We start from the raw sequence: 24,801 nt of genomic DNA, 5'->3' as shown, positions 1-24,801 counted from the left end.
GAAAAAGGCATTACAAGGTTCTATTAATGGAGACTGTGGTACTTGGCATTAAGAACAGACATGTGAGGACTAGGAATGTAGCCTAGTCATACACTGCCTGCCTAGCTTGTGAGAGGCTATGGGTTCAATCCCTAGTACTGAAAAAGAGGGAAGGGAAGGAGAGGAAGAACAGGCCTGTTGACCAGTGGAATAAAATTAAGCAAACTAGTTTTCAATAAAAGTGGCCAAGATAACTAGTGGGAAAAAAATAGGTTTGTTTGTTTGGTTTTTGGTTTTTTGTTTTGGTTTGTTTTTTATCCCCAATAAATATGACTTGGACAACTGAATTTCCAATTTCTTGGATAAAAGAATAAAACTGAGCACTTAACTCAGTTCATATACAAAAATTAACTCAAAATGGATCAGAAACCTAAATATAAAAACTAAGCCATATAACTCTCAAAATAAATCACCGAGGCAAATCTTTAAAACCTTGATTTAGGCAATGGTTTCTTAGATATGACACATAAAGCACAAGCAACAAGGAAAAAATTAAATCAGACATCATCAAAATTAAAAACTGCTGTGCTCCAAAATACATTATCATGAAATTAAAATGACAACTGACAAATCAGGTGTAATCTGACTTGTAGGTCTGTAATCCCAGTGACTAGGGGGTTTAAAGTAGGAAGACTACAAGTTTAAGGCCAGCCTCAACAACTTGGCAAGATCCTGTCTCAAAAAGTATATTGTTGAGGGGCTGGGGTTATGGCTCAGTAGTAGAGTGCTCACCTAGCATAAATGAGGCACTGGGTTCAATCCTCAGCACCACATAAAAATAAATAAATAAAATAAAGTTATTGTGTCCAACTACAACTAAAAAACTTTTTTTAAAAATTATATGTGTACATGTACAAATCTGTAACAATAAATCCCATCAATATGTACAACTACAATGCACCAATAAAATATGTAGAGGGGAAAAAAAGATCCTGTCTCAAATTAAAAATACAAAAAGGGCTGGGGATGTAGGTCAGTGGTAGAACACCTCTGGGCTCAACCTCTGTACCAAAAAAAAGAAAAGAAAAACTGACAGAATGGGCAAATTAAGTGCCTGAGAGTTAAATGTTATATATTACGATATGTCTGGTCTAGTATCCAAAATATATAAAGAAACTTACAGCTGAATAATAAAGACAAATAACCAGATTTAAGTGGGAAAGAGACTTGAGTAGACATTTCTTGCAAGAAGAAAAGATGATCAACATCAACAGAAATAACACTTTACATCCAGTAGGACTGCTATAACCAAAAAGACAGACATAAACCAGTGTTGGCAAGGACAAAGTTACTAAAGTAAACCTCAGTTACTATTGGTGGAAGATAAAATGATGCAGTTTGGCAGCAAAGCAGTTGGATGGTTCCTCAAAAATTAAAAAAAAAAGCTACCATATGTCCTGGCAGTTCTACTCCTAGGTATTTAACGAAGAGAACTGAAAACATATATCCCCAGAAAAACCCATATACAAATATTCACAGCAGTATTACTCTTAACAGCCCCAAGTGAAAACAACCTAAATGTCCATCAACTGATGAATGGAAAGACAAAATGTGACCATGTAATGGAATACTGTTCAGCCATTAAAAGTCCTGGTATGTGTCACATGAGTGAACTTTGAAAACATTATACAAAGTAAAAGAAGCAATCATAAATGACCATGTGTTACATGATTTCATTTACATGCAACTTTCAGAATAGGCAAATCTATGGGGAAAGAGATAATCATCAGGGGCTGGGGAGGGAGAATTGGGACTGACTGTTAAGGGGAACAGGTTTCTTTGTGAGGTGATGAAAATGTTCTGGTATTGGCAGTGATGGCTGTACAACCTAGTGAATGAACATAGGCAAACCCCAAATTGTACACTTTGAAAGGTTGAATTTGATAGTATTTAAGTTATAGCTCAAAGTAAGAATAGAGTTGGAGAATATTATGCTAAGTGAAATAAGCCAATCTCAAAAAAAATCAGGGACCAAATATTTTCTCTGATAAGTGGATGCTAATCCATATGGGGGTGGGGGCACCTGGGATAAGTGGAGGAAGTTTGGATGGGGCAAAGGGGAGGTCGGGAGGAGACAAAGGGGTAGGAAAGACAGTGGAATGATGGGCATCACTGCTCTAGGTACATGTATGATTGCACAAATGATGAGACTCTACTTCATGCACAACCTAAAGAAGTGAAAACTTTTACTCCATTTGTGTACAATGAATCAAAGAACTTTCTACTATCATGTATAACTGATGGGAACTAATAGATTAGATAGATAGATAAATTGATTAAAATAAATAAAGAGCTGGGCACAGCAGCCCATGCCTGTAATCCCAACAGCTCAGGAGGCTGAGACAGGAGGATCACAAGTTCAAAGCCAGCCCTAGCAACTTCGTTTGGTGCTAAGCAAATCAGTGAGACCCTGACTCTAAATAAAATACAAAATAGGGCTGGGGATGTGGCTCAGTGGTTGTATGCCCCTGAGTTCAATCCCTGGGTTCCTCCTCCCCCCCCAAAAAAAATAATTAAAGGGTTTTTTTTTTTAAATCTATTGAAGTTTCTGCAATTATTTCAACCAGTTTTTTTCCAAATTGAAAATTATCCTTACTTAGAAGTGTAAATGATTTTTGTTGTATCTAATTATTATTATTACACAACCAAGAGGTAACTGTCATTGTATTCTGTCATATCTCACAGACTTTGGGAAAGGTGGATAAACTTCTAAAAAAAGCATGAATACTATACAAACAAAACAGGATGTGCCCAGGCATCAGAGTTCATAAAGGCTTAACTCTGAATATAGGCCTAAAGGCTGCTACCCTTCATTGTGTAGGCAACCTTGATCTTCACAACCTTGGATTAGGCTTCTGTCATAGGATACTAAAGCACAAGAAACCACAGGAGAAATATACATCAAGTTGACTATCAAAATTAAAAACCTCTTTGTTTCAAAGGGTACAATCAAGTGTAGCTCAGTGGTACAGTGCTTGTCCAGCATATATAAGGTGCTGGGTTCAATCCCAGGAAAAAAAGGAAAGAAAAAACAACTTAGGTAATCCATAGAGTGGGGAAAATATTTACAAATCATAGACCCCATAACTTCATTTACTAAACAAAGTTATATAATCTATTTCAAGACCTAGACCTTTGTTTCCTCTCCCATCCATCATGATAACATCTGCTATTAAAATTAATAAAAATAGGGCTGGGGCTGGGGCTCAAGCGGTAGCGCGCTCGCCTGGCATGCATGCGGCCCGGGTTCGATCCTCAGCACCACATACCAACAAAGATGTTGTGTCTGCCGAGAACTAAAAAATAAATATTAAAAATTCTCTCTCTCTCTCTCTTTCCTCTCTCACTCTCTCTTTAAAAAAAATTAATAAAAATAATACACTGAGAGCTCAGTATATTATTTTTATTAATAGACATTAGGTGCCATTAATTATTTTTATTTTGATATAATATTGAGAGCTGGAAAGGATTTGGAAAAAATGATCTTTCATACACCAAGAAAAACATGAGGAAGAGCATCTTGGCTAAGTTGGTGTACGTGGGAATATAAATAATTCTACTTCAAGGACTTTCTCTTAAAGAAATAATTAAAGAAGTGCATAAAGATTTATGTGAAAGTATTTTTATCAATTATTCATAATAGCAAAAAAAACCCAGAATGTTTATAAATGACAATATGTCCATCAACTAAAAATGAGCTTACAGAAATCAAAAATAAGACTGTGAAAGATTATTTATTGGTATGAAAAATGTTTTGAAATTTAAATAAGTGGGGAAAAGCTACAGATGTATATTCTAATGTTTTCTTAGAAGAGATTTCTAAAACAGGTTACAGCAATATATACAAAGAAAGTCAAGAAACTTAATCTAAAAACTTTGACACTGTCGTTCATTACAATCTTCTTCAATTTTTAATGTTTCTATAGTAAACATAACTTGTAGAAAAACTGGGTTTTGTCTTTTTAAAAGTAACATTAGTCACACCTTAAATACTCGTAATAATCCTCACCCTCCTCATAAGGCCTATGTCAATCTCCCTTACCCATTCTATCCCAGCCTTATTCATAAAACCTTTTGGAAAGAAATGGATAGTGCAAACAGCCAGACAAAGAAGGAAACAGGGCTTTGAAAGATAATATAACCAACTAGATCTAATGGACATACATAGAACTCTCCCCCACAAAACCATAGAACCCACATTTTTCTCAGTTACAAAAAGGAACATTCTCCAGGCAACAGCGTAAGTCTTGATAACATTTAAGCTGTACAAGCACCTTCTACTAAACCACAATGAAATGAAATTAGAAATCAAAAGCCAAAGGAAAATTGGAAAATTCATAGTTATGAAAAGTAACACACTGTTCAACCACCAGTAAGTTGAAGAAGAAATACAAAGGGAATTACAAAAAAAAAAAAAATTGAGAGAGAGAGAGAATTTTTTAAATATTTATTTTTTAGTTTTCAGTGGACACAACATCTTTATTTTATTTGTATGTGATGCTGAGGATTGAACCCAGCACCCTGTGCATGCCAGGCAAGCGCACTACCGCTTGAGCCACATCCCCAGCCCCAAAATATTTTGAGATGAATGAAAACAAAACCACAAGATACTAAATCTGATGGGTTGTAATGAAAACAGTGTCCGTGGGAGATATACACCTATCAATACCTATATAAAAAAAGAATAAAGATGTCAAATCAATACCATAAATCCACATCTTAAAGAAAGAGAAAAAACCAGTTAACTAAATGCAAAGCTAACAAGAGGAAGAGAATAATAAAGACTAAACAAAATGTAAACTAGGAAACAATGATGAATAAAGTTGAAGCTGATTCTTTAAAAAGATCAGCATGATTGAAAAAAATAGCTAGACAGAAGAAAGAGAAGATACAAAAAAATCTAAGTCAGAATGAAAGTGGGGCCATTATTAACCTTGCAGAAACAAATATTATAAAAGAATACTATGAACAATTATATGCAGGCAAAGTAGATAACCTAGATTAAATGGACAAATTCTTCAAAATAGAGAAATAATCAAAACCAATGCCAAAAGAAATAGAATATCTTTTTTTGGGAGAAATAATTTTTTGGGAGACAGTTCTGGGGATCAACCCCTACTTTTCCTCAGCATGGAAAAGTATACTTATGAAAAACTGATGGCTAGTATAATAAATACTAGATTATCCCAAGATTAAGAATAGGATAGGAATACTCCACTGCTCTTCAACACTCTACTAGATATTTTAGACAGAGCAATTATGCAAGAAAAATAAATAAAAGATGTGCAAACTAAAAAGAGAAAAACTACCTTTATTCACAGATGACATGATTTTATATATAGAAAATCCTAAAGAACCCACCAAAAAAAAAAAACTATTAATGCTCACAAACAAATTCAGCAAAGTGTCAGGATATCAGATCAACATTAAAATTTGATTGTATTTCTATACAATAGCAATGAACAACCTAAAAAGGAAACTTAAAAAATAATTCTAGGATTGAGGATAGAGCTCAGCAGTAGAATGCTTGCCTCACATACATGAAGTTCTAGGGGTTGATCCCCAGAACCGTCTCCCAAAAAATTATATTTATGACTGCACACAAAAGAATAAAACAATAAAATGTTAACAGTAAAAGGATCAAATACATAAAAATTTTAAAGGAATAAACATAACTAAGGAAGTGTACGTTGTACACAGAAAAATAAAAAACACTGTTAAATGGTAAGACATTCTATGTTGATGGACTAAAGACTTAATATTGTTAAGGTAGCAATATTCACCAGGTGTGGTGGTGCATGCCTACAATCCCAGTGGCTAGGAAGGCTGAAACAGGAGGATCACAAATTCAAAGCCAGCCTCAGCAACAGCAAGACACTAAGCAACTTATTAAGCAATCCACCCCCCTACAAAAAATATAGCAATATTCACCAACTCAATCTACAGATTCAATGCCAGCCCTATCAAAATTCCAGTGGTATTTTTTGTGGTGGAAAAGCAGCTTCTACTGGGAGCAGTGGTGAGTACCTGTAATTCCAGTGACTCTCGAGTCTGATGAAGGAGGATCCTGGGTTCAAAGCCACCCTCAACAATTTAGCAAGGCCATTAAGCAACTTGGTGAGACTCTGTCTCAAAAAAATAAAATAAAAAAGGCTGGGGATATGGCTCAGTGATTAAGCACCTCTGGGTTCAATCCCTGGTACCAAAGGGGGAAAAAAAAAAGATGATGAAGAAGAAGAGGAGCAGATTCTGAAGTCCATTTTTAATTCCAAGGGACCCTGAATTACATTTTTTAAAAGAAGAAAAGGTCAAGGATTCATACTTTGAGATTTCAAAACTTACTACAAAGCTATAGTAATCAAAACAGCATAAAATTATTCTAAGAAGAAACATCTAGAGGAATGTAACAGAATTGACAGCTCTGAAATAAATTCATATATGGTTAACTGATTTTTGACAAAGATGCCAACAGCATTTACTGGAAAAGAATAGTCTGAGAAAACTAAACATCCACATGCAAAAAAATGAACTTGGAACCCTACCACAAACCACAGAGATTAACTCAAAATAAACAAAGGGCTTTAAATGTAAAAGCTAACACCATAAAAATATTAGAAGAAAACACAGGGGCAAATCTTTATGATCTGAGATTTGGAAATGAATGTTTATATATAACACCAAAACCACAAGCAACTAGAGAGGAAAAAAATTGGAATTCATCAAAAATTAACGTTTACATATCAAGAGATACTATGGAGAAAGTAAAAAGACAACCTACAAGACAGAAGAAAACATTTGACTGCTGTGTATCTGATAAGGATCTAGCATCCAGAATACACACACACACACACACACACACACACACTCTCAATCTCTCTCTCTCTCTCTCTCTCTCTCTCTCTCTCTCTCTCTCTCTCTCTCTCTCTCTCTTACATCTCCACAACAGACAAGCAACCAATTATTTAAATGGGCAAAAGACTTAAATAGACATTTCTCCAAGAGAGATAAATGGCCAATGAGCACATGAATAGATGCTCAATATCACTAGTCATTAGAGAAATTCAAATCAAAACCACAACGAAATACCACTTCATACCCACTAGAATGGCTATTAATGAAGGAAACATGTTACCAAGGATGTGAATAAATGGCTGGTGATAATACAAAATGGTGTCACTGCTGTGGAAGTTTGGTGGTTCTCTAAAAATGTTAAAGGTGGAATCACCCCATGACAAAGCAATTCCACTTCCAGGCATAACAAATATCTGTACATAAATGCTAAAAGCTCACTATTCACAATAATTAAAAGATAGAAACTACCCAAATGTCCCATCAATAAATGAATGAAGAAACAAAATATGCAAGGTACATGCAATGGAATATTATTCAGCCATAAAAATGAAGTACTGACACATACTACGAAATGAATAAACCTTGAAAACATTATGTTAAGCAGAAGAAACCAGATGTCACATATTGCATGATTCCATTTACATGAAATATCCAGAAAGCAGTTAAATCCATACAGGCACAAGCAGATTAGCTATTTCCAGGGGCTGAGAGAAGGGAAACCAAACAGTAACTGCTTAATGAGTATGGACAATTCCTTTGGAGCAAGAGAAAATGTTTGGAACTTGAAAGATGTAATAGTGCACAACCATGTAAATGCACTAAACGCTATTGAATCGTACACTTTTAAAACAGTTCAACTGAAGGGTACCCAGAGATGCTCTACCACTAAATCACATCTACAGTCCTTCTTGTTGTTTTATTTTGAATCAGGGTTTTGCTAAGTTGACCAGTCTGCTTCAAACTTGCAATCCTCCTGCCTCAGCCTCCCAAGTCACTGTGATTTTTACAGGTGTACCACAATGCCCAGAAAAACAGTTAATTTTATGTTATGTGAGTTTTATAGAAGAAAGGAAGTTAGGAAAGAAGGAAGTTGGAATTTTGAAGTCAGGCAGAAAGCTGAAGGAAGGAAAGGAGGGAGGGAGGAATGGAGTTGGAGAGCAGAAGGTTCAGAGGCGCCAATACCCACAACACAGGCAGGGACAGGGCAGTCACTGGTGTGGCTGAAGAACACAAGTATCAGGCTCAGTAACGTCCCTTAGGAGACTTGCTGTATTGTTCCCACCCATTTCCTCCTCCACACGCTACATCTCAGACCTACTTGACCCATATGTTTTATTATATAAAAACAAACTGGAATCATCCCCTTCTATCTCCTCTCCTGAAGCAAGACCTAATTTAAGCAATAAACACAAGGTGCTTTCTCTTCCCTGGAACTAACTGTAAACCAGTCCCACATGCTTTAGAGAAACAAGGAAATTGCATATTAAGTGCAACAAAACACCAGCTTATAAAAGGAATGGTTCTCCTTCACCTTTGCAAGTTCTCTTCTCAGCTCTTCTTGCTCCTCTTCTGAGAGGGTCTCTGTGGCACTGAGCGTGGCTGCAACATCTTCTCCTTCCTCGGGTACTGTGGGTGTCCTCAGCAAACCTTGGGGATAAAAAAAAAAAAAAGAAAGAAAGAAAGAGAAAAGTCTGTCAATTATGAAAGGTCAGTAGAATTCTCCTTTGGGTTGCTCCGCTAAACCGACCAGAATAAAGTCAATTAGGTTAGATCCACACATCACCTCTCTGTACCTTCAAATGACCTGGCTCTCCCAACAAAAGATAAGAGTAAAGTCTGGGCTAACCACTAAAACCACCAACTTAGACTCTGCCAGAATACGAATTTTAAAAATACAGGCTTCTGCTAGCTTCTGCTCACATTCTCAGTCACCATGCAGTTTGGACAGAGCAGAAGAGAGGCTGAGAATGGGATCCGCACAGGATACATCTATAAGATGCTACATAAGCAAATCAGCATAAACAAGATGAAAGATTTTAGCCCCTGGGAGAAGACTGTACACATCGTTAGCTTCCTGCGGTGATCAAACCCAACATTCAAAAACCTCAGGGATGGGGAGGTTGCTCAGTGGTAGAGCACTTGCCTAGGATGTGTGAGGTCCTGGGTTCCATCCCCAGCACCATCCAAAGAAAAGAAAAACAGTGAAGAATCAACCATGGGATGAACTTAAAGCCCTGAAGAAATTCTATTCCTTCCATTTCTTTCCATGTAGCTCAGGGTTAGAGTACTCTTGAGTTCAATCCTCAGTACGAGGGATCCAGATACTCTTTAAAAAGCATACATACAAATACACGCATATACATAAAAACACAGACTTTTCATATTACTTAAAGCCAAATCAGTTGCACCCATTCCCCTGGAACAGAGCCCACTAGACGAGCTCTGTATCTGGAGCATGGCCAGGAAGGCAGCTGCCCCTCCGCTCTCCCCTGTCTTCTTGCTCAATCCTCATCCAAAGGCGAAGATGAGGCCAGCAAGATCCTAAACCTTAAGTACAAAATGGAAGTGAGCACCAAAAAAACTCAATACAAATAATATTGTAATGCAGTTTTAAAATCAAAATTAATTCCAAGAATCCATGACAAACAAAATACCCAATTTTAAATAGGATCCGTACTGCTTTTTTTTCTCCTCTTGCTTCGGGTTCCCAAATGGCTCTACATGGACAGCACTGTTACTGACCATGACTTTACAATTTTAATATTCTGTTCATCACATATTTTGTTTGCATTAAGTTTGATGTTTTAAAAACACTGTATTAACATATCTGATTGCTGAGTTTTGGGCACCCACTTAAACATCTCCACCTGAAGCAAGCACTCACGGGCCTCCTGCTTACACAGACACTATGGTCCACCCACCCGTTCCCATGTTGCAGATTTGAGATTTCATGGTTTTCTGTAGCAGCAATTTTTTTTTTTCATGGAGGACCAGAGGAAGCTTCCCTCTGTTTCTATTCTCCTTTTTCTGCCAGTGAGTGTCACAGCCATTGCAGTTTTCCCCTACCACCTTCCACTCCCATGTCTGAGAAGGGATTGTTCAGTCCTATCATCATGTGGCACCTGCCCAAAGCAAGACGCCAGGCAGCAGATGAAGGACTTAACAGGCAGGCAGGCAGAGAGGAAAAAGAGCTACAATGTTGAAAAAGCTGCCTTCATCACCGCAAACATGAGAAGAGTAAAGGAGCCAAGGTGACAATGTGTATGAACATTGCATACACTTACAGAGGGACCTGATAGTCTCTGTTGTATAATAACTGCTTAGTAACAAGAATCACCAAGGTGAAGTACCAAAACAGTGCCTACCTGAAGGTGTTTACAGAATTGTTAATAAAATAAAACAATTCCAAAACCACAAATTGGACTGACAAATAGAATATGAACAAGCTCTCAAATGCACACACGGTACTTCAAATGTATGATCAGCCAGTAGAAGAGCTCAATGAATAATGGCTTCTGTACATTTCCTCTAAAATATCCTGAATGGACTACTTATGCAACATTTCCATAACAGAAGTCAGATCATGTTACTCTCCACTTGAAATCTTCCAGCAGTTTCTTATTGTTTTAGCTTAGCCCCTTGGGTCAGCACCCAGGCCTTTACCAGATGCCATCTCCTGCTTCCTGGCATTGGCACCTCTTACTACAACGCCAGCCAAACCAAACTGTGAAGAGGCACTGTGCCCTGTACTGTCAGAAACCACTTCCGAGATCTGTGTGCACTTGGAAATTCACCCTCCACGTCAGACTGTGTGACAAAGGGAGTATGAGATTGAGGATAGGAGGCAAACACACAAGGAGCCATCAGATATGGCAGCACAGAAAGAACTAACAGAACTGCCTATAAACAATACTTTTCTTTTATTATTATTTTTTTTAGTATATGTGCAGCCAAAACAAACACTAAACATTATTTTAATGCTCTACTCAGAGCTCCTAAGTTCTCAACTACAACAGGAGCCCAAAACAAAATAAGAAAAAATTCAGGTGCTAAGCCATGTCTTAAAACAGAAAAAACTCTCCCATGCTTTTGAATAAACCATACTTTTCAAATCAACTTCAAGGTGTAAATATATTATCTAGCTGCTAATGATTTATGTGTACTGCCCCATTCAGGAAGAATCTAAAGGGATTCAGATAAAGGTTGAGCACTTCTAATCTGGAAAACAAAACTTGATGCTCAAAAAGCTACTGAATTTTAAAGGATGCATGATTTTAGATTTTCAAATTAGGGATGCACAATTGGTGAAGTCTATGCAACCCAAAATCCTAAAAAACTCCAAAATCTGAAATACTCTGGCCCCAAGAATTTCAAATAAGGAATACCCATATTTATCTATGTATTATTTAAATATTCCATTAGGCTACCAAGGAAAACAAAGAGGTGGTATTATTCATATTTGGTTCAGGATAACATGGAAACATATTTGGCATCTAAGAAGCTGGTAATGGCCAGGTGTGGTGGCAGACACTTGAAATCCTGACTATTTGGGAGATTGAGGTAGAAGGATTGCAAGTTAGAGGCCAGCCTGGGAAACTTAGGAAGACCCTGTCTCAAAAATGAAAAGGGCTGGGATGTAGCACAATGGTAGAGTATCCCTGCGTTCAGTTTCCAGTACCAGGAGGAAAAAAGAGATGAGAAATGATGTGTTCTGCTTTTCCCACAGGAGCCTGTAGGTGGCAGCAAATCATCAATATTTTTGAAGGTTTGTTTTTAGATAATCAGCTGGAAAAAGAAAATGAAAATAAAGAACATTAAAAAAAAAAAACAGAATGGTAGATCCCAAATAAACAAAACAACCAGCACAATGTGCCTCAGGAGTGTTACTAACCATACATACCAACACACGTGCATCCTATTTATATCCAAATCTGAGCTAAAGAGTCCAAAAACATTCATTTACCTGCAACATTTCTGTAAGGTGGGGAAAACTACCACCATTTACAGATGGGGAAACAAAAGTTCACAAGGGAGAAGTAACTTGACCAAGATCACACACCTGAATGAGTGGTGGAGTTAGGATTTTGAACACAGTCTGATTTGAAAACAGATGTTTCAAATCACTGATGTGAAAACACATAAGACACAAGTAGGAAGCTGGCAGCCAGGCTTGGAAGATATCTGGAAGCAATAATAAAAATAAAACTAAAAACATAAAAGAATCTGGTAGCTATATCAAAACCAGTCTTCATCACTTCCAACTCTATGGTTTCCAAATTTGCCTTATGTATTTTCTCAATATTAGCTTGCTTCCTATGTGATCAGTAATACCTCAATATCTAAGACGGAAGGAGAATCTAGCTTACAAGCCACTTTCACATTCAACATGAGAGGTGAGAAATGAGGATATTTTAAAGTATTGCTTAAAACTATAAATAATCCAAAAATAAACTTACTTGTTAATTTTAATGTTTCTTCTCAGAATCTGATGGAAAGCTGTTTTTTTAAATGATGGGGCAGGGAGGGGACTGGGGATGTAGCTTAGTGGTAAGAGTGCTGGCCTAGTATTCAAGAAGCCCTGGGTTAAATCCACAGTACCCCCTCCTTTCCCCCAAAAAAGATGAAGGGGATAATTAACATTAGTATAATATTTATTGAAGTTTAATACACCAGCTACTCTGAGGGGACATTTTTACATGGGCAAAGATTCTTTGCTTGACCAAACTTCAGTCAGGCCTTTGAACTCTTCCTAGGCTCATCTGTGCACTTTCTTGTAAAATCTAGTTTTAGCAAAAGAACCCTGCTAAGTCAGTTTAGCCAGAATCCACATCCTTGATATCTGATTTACCTTGACATCTGATTAGGTGCCTCATCCTCCACCACCCGCAGCCTTCAGCAAGAATCCTGTTGGGTTGGTTTAGCCAGAACCTGCTTTACCCCTAACCTCTTAGTGATTTTCCATCCACAGACCCCCCACGCTATAATAATAATATATATAACAATAAATGACTATAAATTCCCATTTGCCCATGCTGAATTCAGAATGGAGCCAGTCTCCCTCCCCCAGTATAAGACGCCCCCAAGTGCAGTGGTCCCTACATCTACCTTGATGGTCTTGGATAAAGTCTTTCACACTGTGCTTTAAAACAAGTATCACTGAATATTTTTTCTCTAACATGTAGTCTCATTAAAACAGAAAAACCTTACAACCTTCCATCACCTGATGAGAGAACTACTATTTATTTCCACCAGAAACCTGAGATCCCCTGAGGGTATATAATTCACCCAGATTCACAGAAGCAAGATAAAAACTGAGGGTCCTCCTGACACTTAAACTCTTGCCCTTCACATTTTTTTCTTAGACATATACTTTTTGTCTATGTGTACTCCCCAATTCAGGAAGAATCTAAAGGGATTCAGATATAGGTTGAGCACTCCTAATCTGGAAAACAAAACTTGATGCTCAAAAAGCTACTGGATTTTAAAGCCTGCATAAAGGAAACAGGGCCAATTCTTTCTCCACAGAGACTCCACACTACATCACTGGTGTTATGGTTTGGATGTGAGGTGTCCCCCAAAAGCTCATGGGTGAGACCATGAGAGAGGGTTCAGAGGGGAAATGATTGGGTTGTGAGAGTCTTTCACCCCGTCAGTGAATTAATCTCTCTACTAGGGATTAATTGAGTGGTACCTGAAGTGGTAGGGTGTGCGGAAGGAGGTGGCCATTAGGGGCATGGCTTTGAGGTACATATTTGTATCTGATAAGTGGAGACCTCTCTCTCTCTCTGCTTCCTGATAACCATGTGAGCTGCTTCCCTTTGCTACCCTCTTCTGCCATGACGTCCTCACCTTGAGCCCCAAGAAATGGAGCTAGCTGTCCACGAACTAAGACCTCTGAAACTGTGAGCCCCCAAATAAACTCTTCCTCCTCTACAATTGTCCTAGTTGGGTCTTTTAGTCACAGCAGCAAAAAAGCTGACTGAAACAACTGGTCTGAAAGTACCAAGAGCCTGAAATTGGTGACCCCATGTCCCATCAAGTCATCGTTTGTGGCCATCTTCAACTCCACCCATGTATCCTTTGAAGTGTTTAAGTGGGGGAAGTGACCGGTGTATCCTCTAGAAAGTCCCTCTAGCAACAGGGTGGCTGGTGGCCTGCACTGAGAAGAGCCTTAAGCTCACACACAGATGACTGTTGGATGTGCAGGTGAGAGCCCCACTCTCTGGGGAGCAAGGATGAAGGATAAGACGTAGGGCACCAGTCTTAAGATATCTTTCTTACATCTCTGAGCTTAAGAGGCACTGTACGACTGCTCGGCCAACCAGGCCTGTGACTCTGCTATCACCTGCAAAATGGTGTGAGTGGCTTAGAAATCCCCAGATCTACTTACAGAACAGACCTCTCACTTAAGAAGGACTACCACACAGACAATATGTGTGAAGAAAATACACAGCACAGGCATAGAGGATTCCTAGATAAAAAGCAATTCAGGCAAGTGAGACAACAAATGTAAAGGCATTTTAGGAAAACCTCAACTTTCTCACTCCAAAACAATTATGCCCGTGTCAGTGTACATATATATCTAAATAAATCTAAAAAAGACTTTTCACTACATATGAAATTACAATTTTTAAGTGGCAAGAAAGTATTGATTCTTGGTTTAAATTGCCAACATCTTTTGCCTCTTAATAAAGCACAAAACAACAGAACATCATAAGATCTGAGGTCTTAGATTTGATCAAATGCAAACTTGTGAGCACTTGGGGGTCATCTGAGGAAGACAGGGTCCTTAAGCTTTTGGCCTTGTGGGAACGCCTGGGAGCAAATGTGATGGACAGGAGGAAAGCAGGCCAGCCTGAGAGGAGAATGAAAAGAGTTCAGAGAATGGAAGACAATCCAGTTCTAGACTATAAAGTCCTGACATTACTCCTTACCTTTCATCTTAGAACTCACAGTGCCTACAGCCAGGTGCAGAGGCACACGCCTATAATCCCAACAGCTTGGGAGGCTGAAGCAGGAGGACAGTGAGTTCAAAGCCAGCCTCAGGAACTTAGCAAGGCCCTAAGCAACTCAGCAAGGCCATCTCTAAATAAATCATAAAAAAACAAGATGGGAATGTAACTCAGTGGTTAAGCACCCCTCAATTCAATTCCCAGTACCCCCCCCAAAAAAACACACAAAAAAACCAAAACAAACAAAAAACCCTCAGTACCTAGAACAGAACAAATGTTAATAAAGACTTTATTTGAAGTGACTTATTGGATTCAAGATTCAAAACAGGTGTCTCTGTTCCTATGCATAACCACCTATTCGCCACATACCTCTGCAAACCTCAAGCAATGCTTGGCTTCCGCGTTCCAGTTCCATACCTGTAGCCCCAACACGATCTCTGACGCACAGTGCCCAGCACACAGGAGATGTTCAGAAATACTCTCCAAATAAATGGATTAAAAGAAGGTACACAGTTCAGTCAGAGGGAAATATAAGAACCCAGCCTGGCTTCACTATCTATCATATATTTTGAGACTTTTATTTCATGCATTGCATTCTCTCTTAACTGCTTCTTACCAACAAAGGCTTTCCTATTTAAAACAGACATAAACTGTCACTTTACTAAAGCAATAAAACTTCCATCTCATATTTCATCTATCCAAAGACTTACTATTTGGACAGGCCGCCTCCCTTCGTGTTACAGAGAAGTGTGTACGAGGCAAAGGCACCATGGTTACACAGGCGGGGCACAAGTGACATTACAGAAGGAGGGCTATATCAGCTGTTCCCAAGAAGGTTCAACTAGGAGAAAAGAAGATGCCAAAAAAAACCAACCTAAGGTATCTGACATCTGGTCAGAGCGTTAACCCATCTACCCAAAAATAATTTGTTGATGTATAATTAAGTGTTCAACATGTCTTTAGAAAATAAAATTGTAGGGGCTAGGGATATAGCTCCGTTGGTAGAATGCTTGCCTCACAGGCACAAGGCCCTGGGTTCAATCCCCAGCACCGCCAAAAAAAGAAAACTGCACAGTCTTCAAAGAGGCAGCAATAGCTTTAAGATAAGAGACTGAATAAGAAATTTAGTCTCTAGGATTGTTTTATTTTATCACAAACAGGAAATATACACCTTTTTAGCCCAAGAGACAGAGAAAGAGATACTATAGAGTTTGAAGTGTCTTTAATAGCAATACCCCAAACGTCACAAGTTAAAGCTGCTTTTCCCCCCACAGGTCTGTGTTTGGGGCTCCTGCTTTCTGCACCTTGCTCTTTGTTTATGGATGTAATGAAACCCCAGGAGAGGTGGGGGAAAACATGGGGGTCCCCACACCAAGGTGTTCTCTTCAGTGAAGATGGGCTTCTCAGACATGCACCGGGTTTTGAGTTAGAATTCACTCTGTGGTGGAAGCCCTACCCTGGGTAGCATCAGGACCTCCACACACTAGACACAAGTACCAGCCACACACCTACACCAGGTGTGCGCCCCAGGCAAGGACCACTGACTTAGGGCAAGGGACATCTGAAGACCCATGCAGCTGATCACCTTCCAAAGGTGGTGATGCAGAAGCAAGGGCCCTAGGAACTTGGGATTCTTGAGGCTGTCATTTCCCCATTATTTGTCCATGGTGAGGAGAGGAAAAACCTGAGGGAGGAAACCGAGTCACTGTAAAGCAGAGAACCTCGAAGCTGAGAAAACTCAATCTGCTCCATCTGGGGCAGATCCAGGAACCTTAAGAGCTTAACTGAGGGATATCAAGGTCATTTCCAAGGAGAGGAAGGGAAAGGCAGGTACTAGGACTAAAAGGGAAAGGAGGGCTTGGGAGCCAGATAGTGGCGAGTATCCTGGGGCTTGAGTAGGAAAGCAGGGCTCTGGACTGCTGTCAATTTCCCACCCAAGAAAGAATCACCTCCCAAAACTTCACAGCAAGAGTAGAGAAGGAAGGAGAGCTCGCCAAGGTGCAACACAGGTAGAACACAGTTTCCAACGTTTTATTTGCTCCTTCCAGATATTTCTAACCTGACCCTTAAATCTGTTTCAAGTTTTTAAAAAATGGGGGAAAAAAACCTTCAATTACTTCAAAGCCATCTCCTCCCCTCATCAGTCCACGCGACTCCTCCCAAACCTAGTGTAAAACCAGTAGCATGGACACTCTGCAGAGGAGAAGTGGGGGTGCCAGAGAGGAAGTCTCTTCCATCCTTAAATTTTCATTCTAGGGATAAAGAGTTCTCCATTTCTTCAGCTCTACTCTGGTTTTTATTTTGTATAATGTGCAGGTTATTTAACACCTTTCCAATGACGAAAAGTTTGTAAGATGCAACAACCACTTACTTCCCTAAGAAGAAGTGGGAATGACGAAGTAGAAATCAAAAAGGGCAAAACAAAAGGAAGAGAAGTACAAGCCCCAGCATCTCAGTTTCACTTTTCACTCTTATTCTGAGTTTTAAATATGGCAGCATTTAACGGTGAGATTTTGTTTTTATAAATTGTTCATAATTTCTGAAGTCACCAATCATAGCCAAAGGTATAAAAAGTCAGGTCTGCCTTCCTGACTTTTCCTAGAAAATTCTCAAGATGAAGAGATTCTACATAAATAACATCTGGGAATTACCCTCACCAGGGGTTCAGTAAGAGTTCAGAGTTGGGGAAGAGAAAAGCGCAACATGTGTGGGACCACTGGTGCTGAGGGTTACCCAAAGGTGGAATGGAAAGCTCAGGTACCTGTGGCACATAAAGAACCAGCAAAACACCCCAGAGTAAAACCCCTGACCTAAGGAGAAGCTGTGCCTTGAATGACTAACCTGTTCCATAACATCCATCACCAGAGAGGCTGAGATGCTGTCGTCCAAAAACAAACCCTGGCTTGAGAGCTAAGAACAGGGCAAGTCCAGCTTAGGCTCGCTGGACTTAGTGACCTGAAGATACTACCCGTATCTCCTAGACTCAGTGCTCACATGTGCAAAGTGAACTAAGTGTGAAGTAGTCTTTACCAATTTCCTTCACTCATTCATTCATTCCACAAGTATTTGTTGAGCCACAAATGTCAAGTTCCATTCCAGATGTTTGAGGAAATAGCTGTGAACAACCACAAAAATACAAAACTAACAACCGCTCATAGAGCTTCCACTCTAGATTCTGGAACTTACTATATAAAAGTATAGGTGGTGAAATTCATTTAGTAGTAGTACCTGATAAGCATTTTTTTTTTTTTTTGGTCACTGAATCTTTGATAAGCATTTTGAAAAGAAGAAATAGAACAGAATATCATAAAATATATATGAGTGTATCACACATAGTAAGAATAAGCTGTTTCACACAATTTGCTTAGTTACTGATAGATATTTGTATTTAGGAGGATCAAGAAGGATAAGGTATTTCTGAATGTGGGTCACTGGTTACAAAGGAGGTCCGAAGTCCTGACAGAAGGTCTCTTTTCTTTCTGGTCACTGGTTCACCTCCTACTCTTCACTGTGGGTGCTTCTTAGGAACGTCCTGCCCGTAGATTGAATCTCATTACTTTCTCATTTGCCCAAAAATGGCATTATGGATAAATATCAAAGAATATGTTCTTTCAGATAAAGTGTTCGCAACCTTTCTGAGTAGGATGCTTTTTTTTAATATCAGTTCTCTTTTTATATGCACTTCTTGTCTGATTAAGAAAATAGTGGCTAAAAGCCACATGAACTTTCAAATAGATTCATCAGCATAAATCCTAAGAACTTCTACATAGAAATACAAATAGCATACACAGAGGACAAGTTATTCATTCTGTCTACACAGCACACTTGATGTTCAGACAAGTTTACTGGGCTCTTGTGCCAGAACAGTTCCCAGGTACAGAGACTGGTAATCATTGTCCTGGGTTCCAGTTTTGTCTATTTTAGAATCACTGTGTTCTTACCAGATGATCTCTTGTAATACTTTCTGCTCATTTTCTTGCTCACTCCCTCTTCTTTCTATTAATTAATGCAAACTATTAAATCTGAGCACTAGCAGTTATAGGAGTTTTTAGTTCTTGTTGTTCCTTTGTTTCATAATTTTTTTTTAATCCCATGAGCCAAGCTCTTTCAGACTGCTATTAGGAACTGCGAACATAATTTTTCAAAACTTTCCTAAAGGCATACCCAACCCTACAACTGCCTTTGTTTTGACAGAAAACATTCAAAGGCAGCCACAACTGGAAGTGGCAAAAAGAATGACAAGAAACAAGCAGCCCAAGGTTTCCCAGGAATCTTACACCTCTGAATTGCAGCAGTTGCAGCCCTGGCTTCTCCAGGGTGCATACAGCCCTTATCACTGAGGTTGTATTACGGAGATCTAACTTTCCAGCTGCTTGTGCAGCTCTGATTAAGATTTAGAAGTTAGAACGGATGATGCCATCTTTTTATAGAGGCTGGGCAAGGAGGAAGACTGAGCCCCTGTATGACAGAGGTCCAAGGTGGGCCACACAGACAAGAAAAGGTCAGCAAAGCAGAAAAGTCCTGAAAATCCACCTCTTCCAATAGACATGAGCGGCTGTCCACCAGTCCCCAGCTTCTAGAAACCAGCTGACCTTTCTCTGTTACTTTCAGTATTTTTTTCCCTTCCTAGAAATCCAAACTGCACTCCCAAAGGTGGCTACCAAATGCAATCCAGTTAAAGGCGTGTTGCTTTAGCTCACTCTGTGGTCAGCAAATAGACAAACCTCAGATGCTTATAACTAGGCTTCATACTATCCTTTATCATTTGTTTTCCACGTTTCATGCTTTAAAAGAACAAAATGTGGGCTGGGGTTGTGGCTCAGTGGTAGAGTGCTTGCCTAGCATGTGTGAATTCAATATCCAGCACCACATAAAAATAAAGCAAAATAAAGGTATTGTGTCCATCTACAACCAAAAAAAAGAAAGAAAGAAAGAACAAAATGTGACCTGTTCTTCACTAACAAGGAAATAATTAACCTTTTCTGGGAAAAACTGGTTACCTCCCTGACAAGTTAAGAGGAGGTCTCTTTCCCATTTTCCAGCGATGGCTATAAAATGCCTGGACAAAGGCAATGGCTAAGCTGCCGTGGGCTTGGTGCTGTCCTGTGATCCTACCTGATGGGGCTTCAAACTTCGGAAAAATACATACTAGCACATCGGAGGGAATAACTGCTTCCAAAGGTACAGCAATTTTTTCCTTTTTTAAAGAAATCTCTTGCCTAGGAACTTTGGTACACTGCTCTCAATCTTCCACTACAAACTCCAGGCCACCTAGTGTGGGCCCCTGAATTTAGTCAGTACTTTAGGAGCTCACACCTCATTTTACCAAAGACAAAAAACAGGGGGGTCTCCATAAATTCCTTCGGCAACTGGAAACCAAGTCCTTCCTATTCCTTCTTTCCTCCTACTTAGCAGCTCAACATGCTCAAAGTGATCAGAAGACTTCTAATGATCACAAACATAGTCTATTAATTTAAAACCTAACTACATTCTAAATATTTAACGAGCCCTCTCTCTCCTGGCTTTGAATCTAGAACAGCTTTGCTAACTAGGTACAACAGAGCAACACCCTGGTACATCTTTACACTAAAAATCATAAAGCCAGGTTAACCTCAAACTATGTCTAGCTTTTGTCACAGCAACCTTAGCCTCACAAAATTAAGAGTTACCGAATATCTGAGTAGGTGATCCAGGTGGAGATGAATTCCCACTAGGAGACAAGTAGAGGTAGTTTTTGTTCACTCCCGTGTCAAAATCAAACGGGGACTGGTAGTCCTCATATAAATCCGTGTCTGGACAATCCATTCCAAACAAAGGCAGGAGGCATGGCTTGATCACCACCGCCTGAGGTTACTCTTCAGATGCATGCCCCTCTGACCATATTCCCTCTGCACCATGCACCCTCTCCAAGGAAATCACCCCGGTTTAGAGGCCCCGCCCTGGCTTCCGGGCCCAGGTGCAGCAATTCCTTCTGGGAACCCTTCCCTCCTGGCAAGCAGGCCTATTTCAGAAATGACTTCTCCAGAGCACCCTTAGGAGGGGCTCTATTCACCACCTGTTGTTAATTTCAGTCAACAAAGAACAACCTGGGCAGGGGAGTGGAGCTTGCTTCAGTAAACAAAGGAGGGCCAGGCTCTGCGGCAGCGCTTGCTGTGCAAACAGTTCAAGCCAATGCCAGGTTCTGGCAGAATTACAAGAACTACAATTTATTCTTTTAAAAACCAGTCAGCTGACCACAGCTACCCCAGGCCGACTTAATCTTCTAGGACAAGAAAGGATTATCAATCAATAATCTCCTGCAACTGCCATCTGGGTGATACTTTTTTTTTCCACCCTGGATTACCAATGAACTCTGGAAGCCAAGCTTCCTGGTTTAGCAACCTGCTTTCTAAGCATAACCCCGGTACAAAAATAAAGCTGTATTTTCATTATTACTTGATCTAAAGTAGAGTAGCATTACTGTCATAAAAGTTTCAATCCGTCTTTTCTTTCTCCCTTTCTTTCCTTTCTTTTTCAGAAGGATGAAGTGTTTCCGTTACTTGTACTTAAAATGAGATGAACAGCTTTGAAGGTGCAGCTCCCGTGTCTTTTTGACCCTATGACTAAGGCCATGACTCTGCAGGTTCTACATTAAACCCCTTTCCCTTTGCACAGCCCCTCTACAGCAACTGGGCCACAATTAACTTGTAAAACAAAATTCCTTACCACAAGGCTCCTAGCAGAATCTTTGTATGCTCACCTTTGCATGATCTCTGCTCAAGCTCAGCATTTACAGCTCCTGCTGATTCTAATACTAAGCAGATAAAAATAAAGGCAGTTCACTCCATTGCCCTTGATAGGCAATGGTCTGTTACCGTGTAAAGATTTAGATATGAGATGTCACCCCAAAAGCTCATGTGAGACAATGCAAGAAATTTCAGAAGTGAAATGATTGGATTATGAGAGCCTTAACCTAAATAATGCATTAGTCCACTGATTGGGGTTAACTGGGTGGTAACTGTAGGCAGGTGGGGTGCCTGGAGGAGGTGGGTCGCTGGGGGCGTGCCCTTGGGGTTTATATTTTGTCCAAGGTGAGCAAGTCTCTCTGCGTTTTTTAGTTCTTGATGTACCTTTATTTTTTATTCATTTATACGTGGTGCTGAGGATCAAACCCAGTGCCTCACACGTGCTAGGCAAGTGCTCCACTGAGTCACAACCCCAGCCCTCTTTGCTTCTTGGTGGCCACTTCCTGACCTGGATTTCTCCACCACATTCTTCTGCCACCACCCTGGGCTCAGAACAATGGAGCCAGCCACCTATGAAGTGAGACATCTTAAACCATGAGCCCCAAATAAACTTTTCCTCCTCTAAAACCGTTTATGCAAAATAAGAAACTCAATCCCCCCCTACTCCCCACTGGGGGCAGGGGCGGGGTGGGGGTGGGGACCTGGGTTTGAACTCAGGGGCTCTTAACCAGGCTTAGCCACATCCCCAGCCCTTTTTTGTATTTCATTGAGAGACAGGGTCTCACTGAGTTGCTTAGGGCCTTGCTAAATGGCTCCTAAACTTTGAACTCATGATCCTCCTGTCCCAGCCTCCTGAGCCTCTGGGATTACAGGTGTGTTTCACCATGCCCAGCTTCAATGTATTTTAAGCATTGAAAAAAAAAAAAAATCAGAGTATATCTAGTATATTAAAATATACATGCACCAAGGTAGTTTATATTCATCTCAACTTATGGCAGGTTTTTAATATTTTTGTTGTTGTTACTCTCATGTTTTACTCCATTTACAGCAAGTCTTTATCTTATTTAAGTTTTTAAAGGTTTCATTTTTTATAACAAAAAAAAAATTAATCTGTTTTCTACTAAAAGGTACCAAAATTGGGTCAACTACAAATGTTGTTCATTTTACATTTAGAAGTAGAATGATTTCTTATTTTAATTATTACTTGAAAGAATGAATTGTCATTTTCCTGAACTCCATGGTAACTCACACTGCAACAGGACACACATCAGAATTCTGTCCTTGGGCTAGAAGTGGTTTATGGGGTCTTTGGCCTTCTCCACACATTCTGCATTTGGTCACTGAATACTGGTAGGAAAAAAATAATAATTCTCTGTTACCTTGTTCTTCTTTCTAAAGCCACAGGTCTTATAAGGTAATACTGACATAGATACAATGCATGCCACAGTCACCTCCACACTCTCACCTCCTCAAACTCATATCCTTGACCTTCTGCTGAGTATAAGCTACACCCTCTACCTGAAGTGTTAGCCAAAGTTATGCACCCTTCAAAGGTCAGGCAGAAATGCCACCTCTTCTCAGAAGCCTTCCCAGTGTGACCTCCCCTCTCCCAGCAGTAGCACACAGATGTAAAGTGCCTGTTGGCCAGCTAGTCGGTGCCTCCACAGCCTCCCCTCAGGGCCCATGCTGCATGGCTACACGTACCCTGAAGATGTGGCTTGCAATTAACATGGAGTGGGGGGAAAAAATCAATAATGGCTTATGAAGACATTATATGACTATTTGAGATTTAAGTAACTGTCTAAAAATTTTTCTCTATCTGCTTAGGTGCAAGCTTAGGACTGCTGTGTTAACAGCCTGGTTCTTAGAACAGGTTCTTGTTCTCCATATCTCCCATCAGAACCTAATTCACACATTCTAGCCTTGAGAAAAGTGAAAACAGATGACCAGATGTGGAAAAATCACAGATGAGTTAATGGAATGACAGAAGCTCAACTGGTTCAAAATTCACAAGCAAAGTGGAAGAGGAGTTGAAAAAAATAAAAGGAAGAAATGTGGTTTGGGGACAGACCACTAAAAATCTTGAGGGACGAGTATTTACACTTAGTATACTGTGAGACAGTATAAAAAGTAAATATGAGGAGCTGAGATGCAGCTCAGTGGCAGAGTGCTTGCCTAGCACTTGTGAGACCCTGGGTTCAATCCCCAGCACCTCAAGATAAGGAGGGGGTGCTTATCTAAAAAGAGGATCATAGTATAATACAGACAAGAAAGAAAGAAGTCTTTGGGTCCACAGCAGCTCTTTTTATTTATTTATTTTAATTTTTCTTTTTAATTATACATGACAGTATATTTTAACATATTTATACAAACATGGAGTACCTCTTATTCTAATTAGGATCCCACTCTTGTAGTTGTACATGATGTGGAGATTCACTGTGGTGTATATTTATATATCTACAAAGAAGAGTTCATTCCACTATCTTTCCTATTCCTGTCCCCACTCCTTCCCCTTCATTCACCTTTGTCTAATCTACTTAATTTCTATTCTCCTCTCCCCCACCCCCACCCCTTGTTGTGTGTTAGCATTCACATTATCAGAGAGAACACTCGACCTTTGGTTTGGGAGGGATTGGCTTATTTCACTTAGCATAAAAGTCTCCAGATCCATCCATTTTCCGGTAGATGTCATGAAGTCATTCCTTTTTTATGCACAGCAGCTCTTTTTACTTCCCATGTGGGCTAGTTGGCCCAAGGAAGAGTCAGGTAACATGTGGTCCTGTGCTGCTGGACATTTTTACAGGACTGTCGAAAACAGTCGAAAATCGAAGTGCCTAAGACTGAATTCACCAGTCTTCCTCATGGTGCACAGTTCCCAAGAACTCCCATTCTATAAGTCACCACCAAGGGCTGGCTGTTTATCCAACTACACCACAAACTGTCCACCTCTCTTTCTTCCACTGTCTCTGACCCCACCCTAGTCAGACCTGCTTGGAGTGTTTCCACAGGGACCAGGCCACAACAGTAGGTGGATATCCACTGTCTAGTTTTTTGTTTGTTTTAGTTTTTAGGTGGACACAATATCTTTGTTTTATTTTTATATGGTGCTGAGGAGTAACCCAGTGCCTCATGCATGCTAGGTGATCACTCTACCACTGAGCCACAACTTCAGCCCTGTCCTGTCTTTTTAACACCCTCTTTCCCTTGAGGAATTTCACCTCACCTACTGCATG

The 24,801-nt window shown here is 39.8% G+C and overlaps 1 protein-coding gene across 13 annotated transcripts in view; it reads right to left on the bottom strand.

Annotated features, from left to right (window-relative positions):
- Tpd52 (tumor protein D52) overlaps positions 1-24,801 on the bottom strand; it is a 103,457-nt gene that overhangs the window by 19,200 nt on the left and 59,456 nt on the right. For all 13 annotated transcript variants that reach the window (XM_077800386.1, XM_026382391.2, XM_077800388.1 and 10 more), the window contains exon 2: positions 8,423-8,538. In XM_077800386.1, coding sequence (XP_077656512.1) covers positions 8,423-8,538 — 116 coding nt within the window. The remainder of the gene's footprint in view (positions 1-8,422; positions 8,539-24,801) is intronic.

The sequence above is a fragment of the Urocitellus parryii genome, chromosome 7 (assembly GCF_045843805.1).
Source record: "Urocitellus parryii isolate mUroPar1 chromosome 7, mUroPar1.hap1, whole genome shotgun sequence".
Taxonomy (NCBI): domain Eukaryota; kingdom Metazoa; phylum Chordata; class Mammalia; order Rodentia; family Sciuridae; genus Urocitellus; species Urocitellus parryii.
The sequence above is the reverse complement of the archived record's forward strand: the minus strand, read 5'-3'. Positions and strand labels throughout refer to the sequence as shown.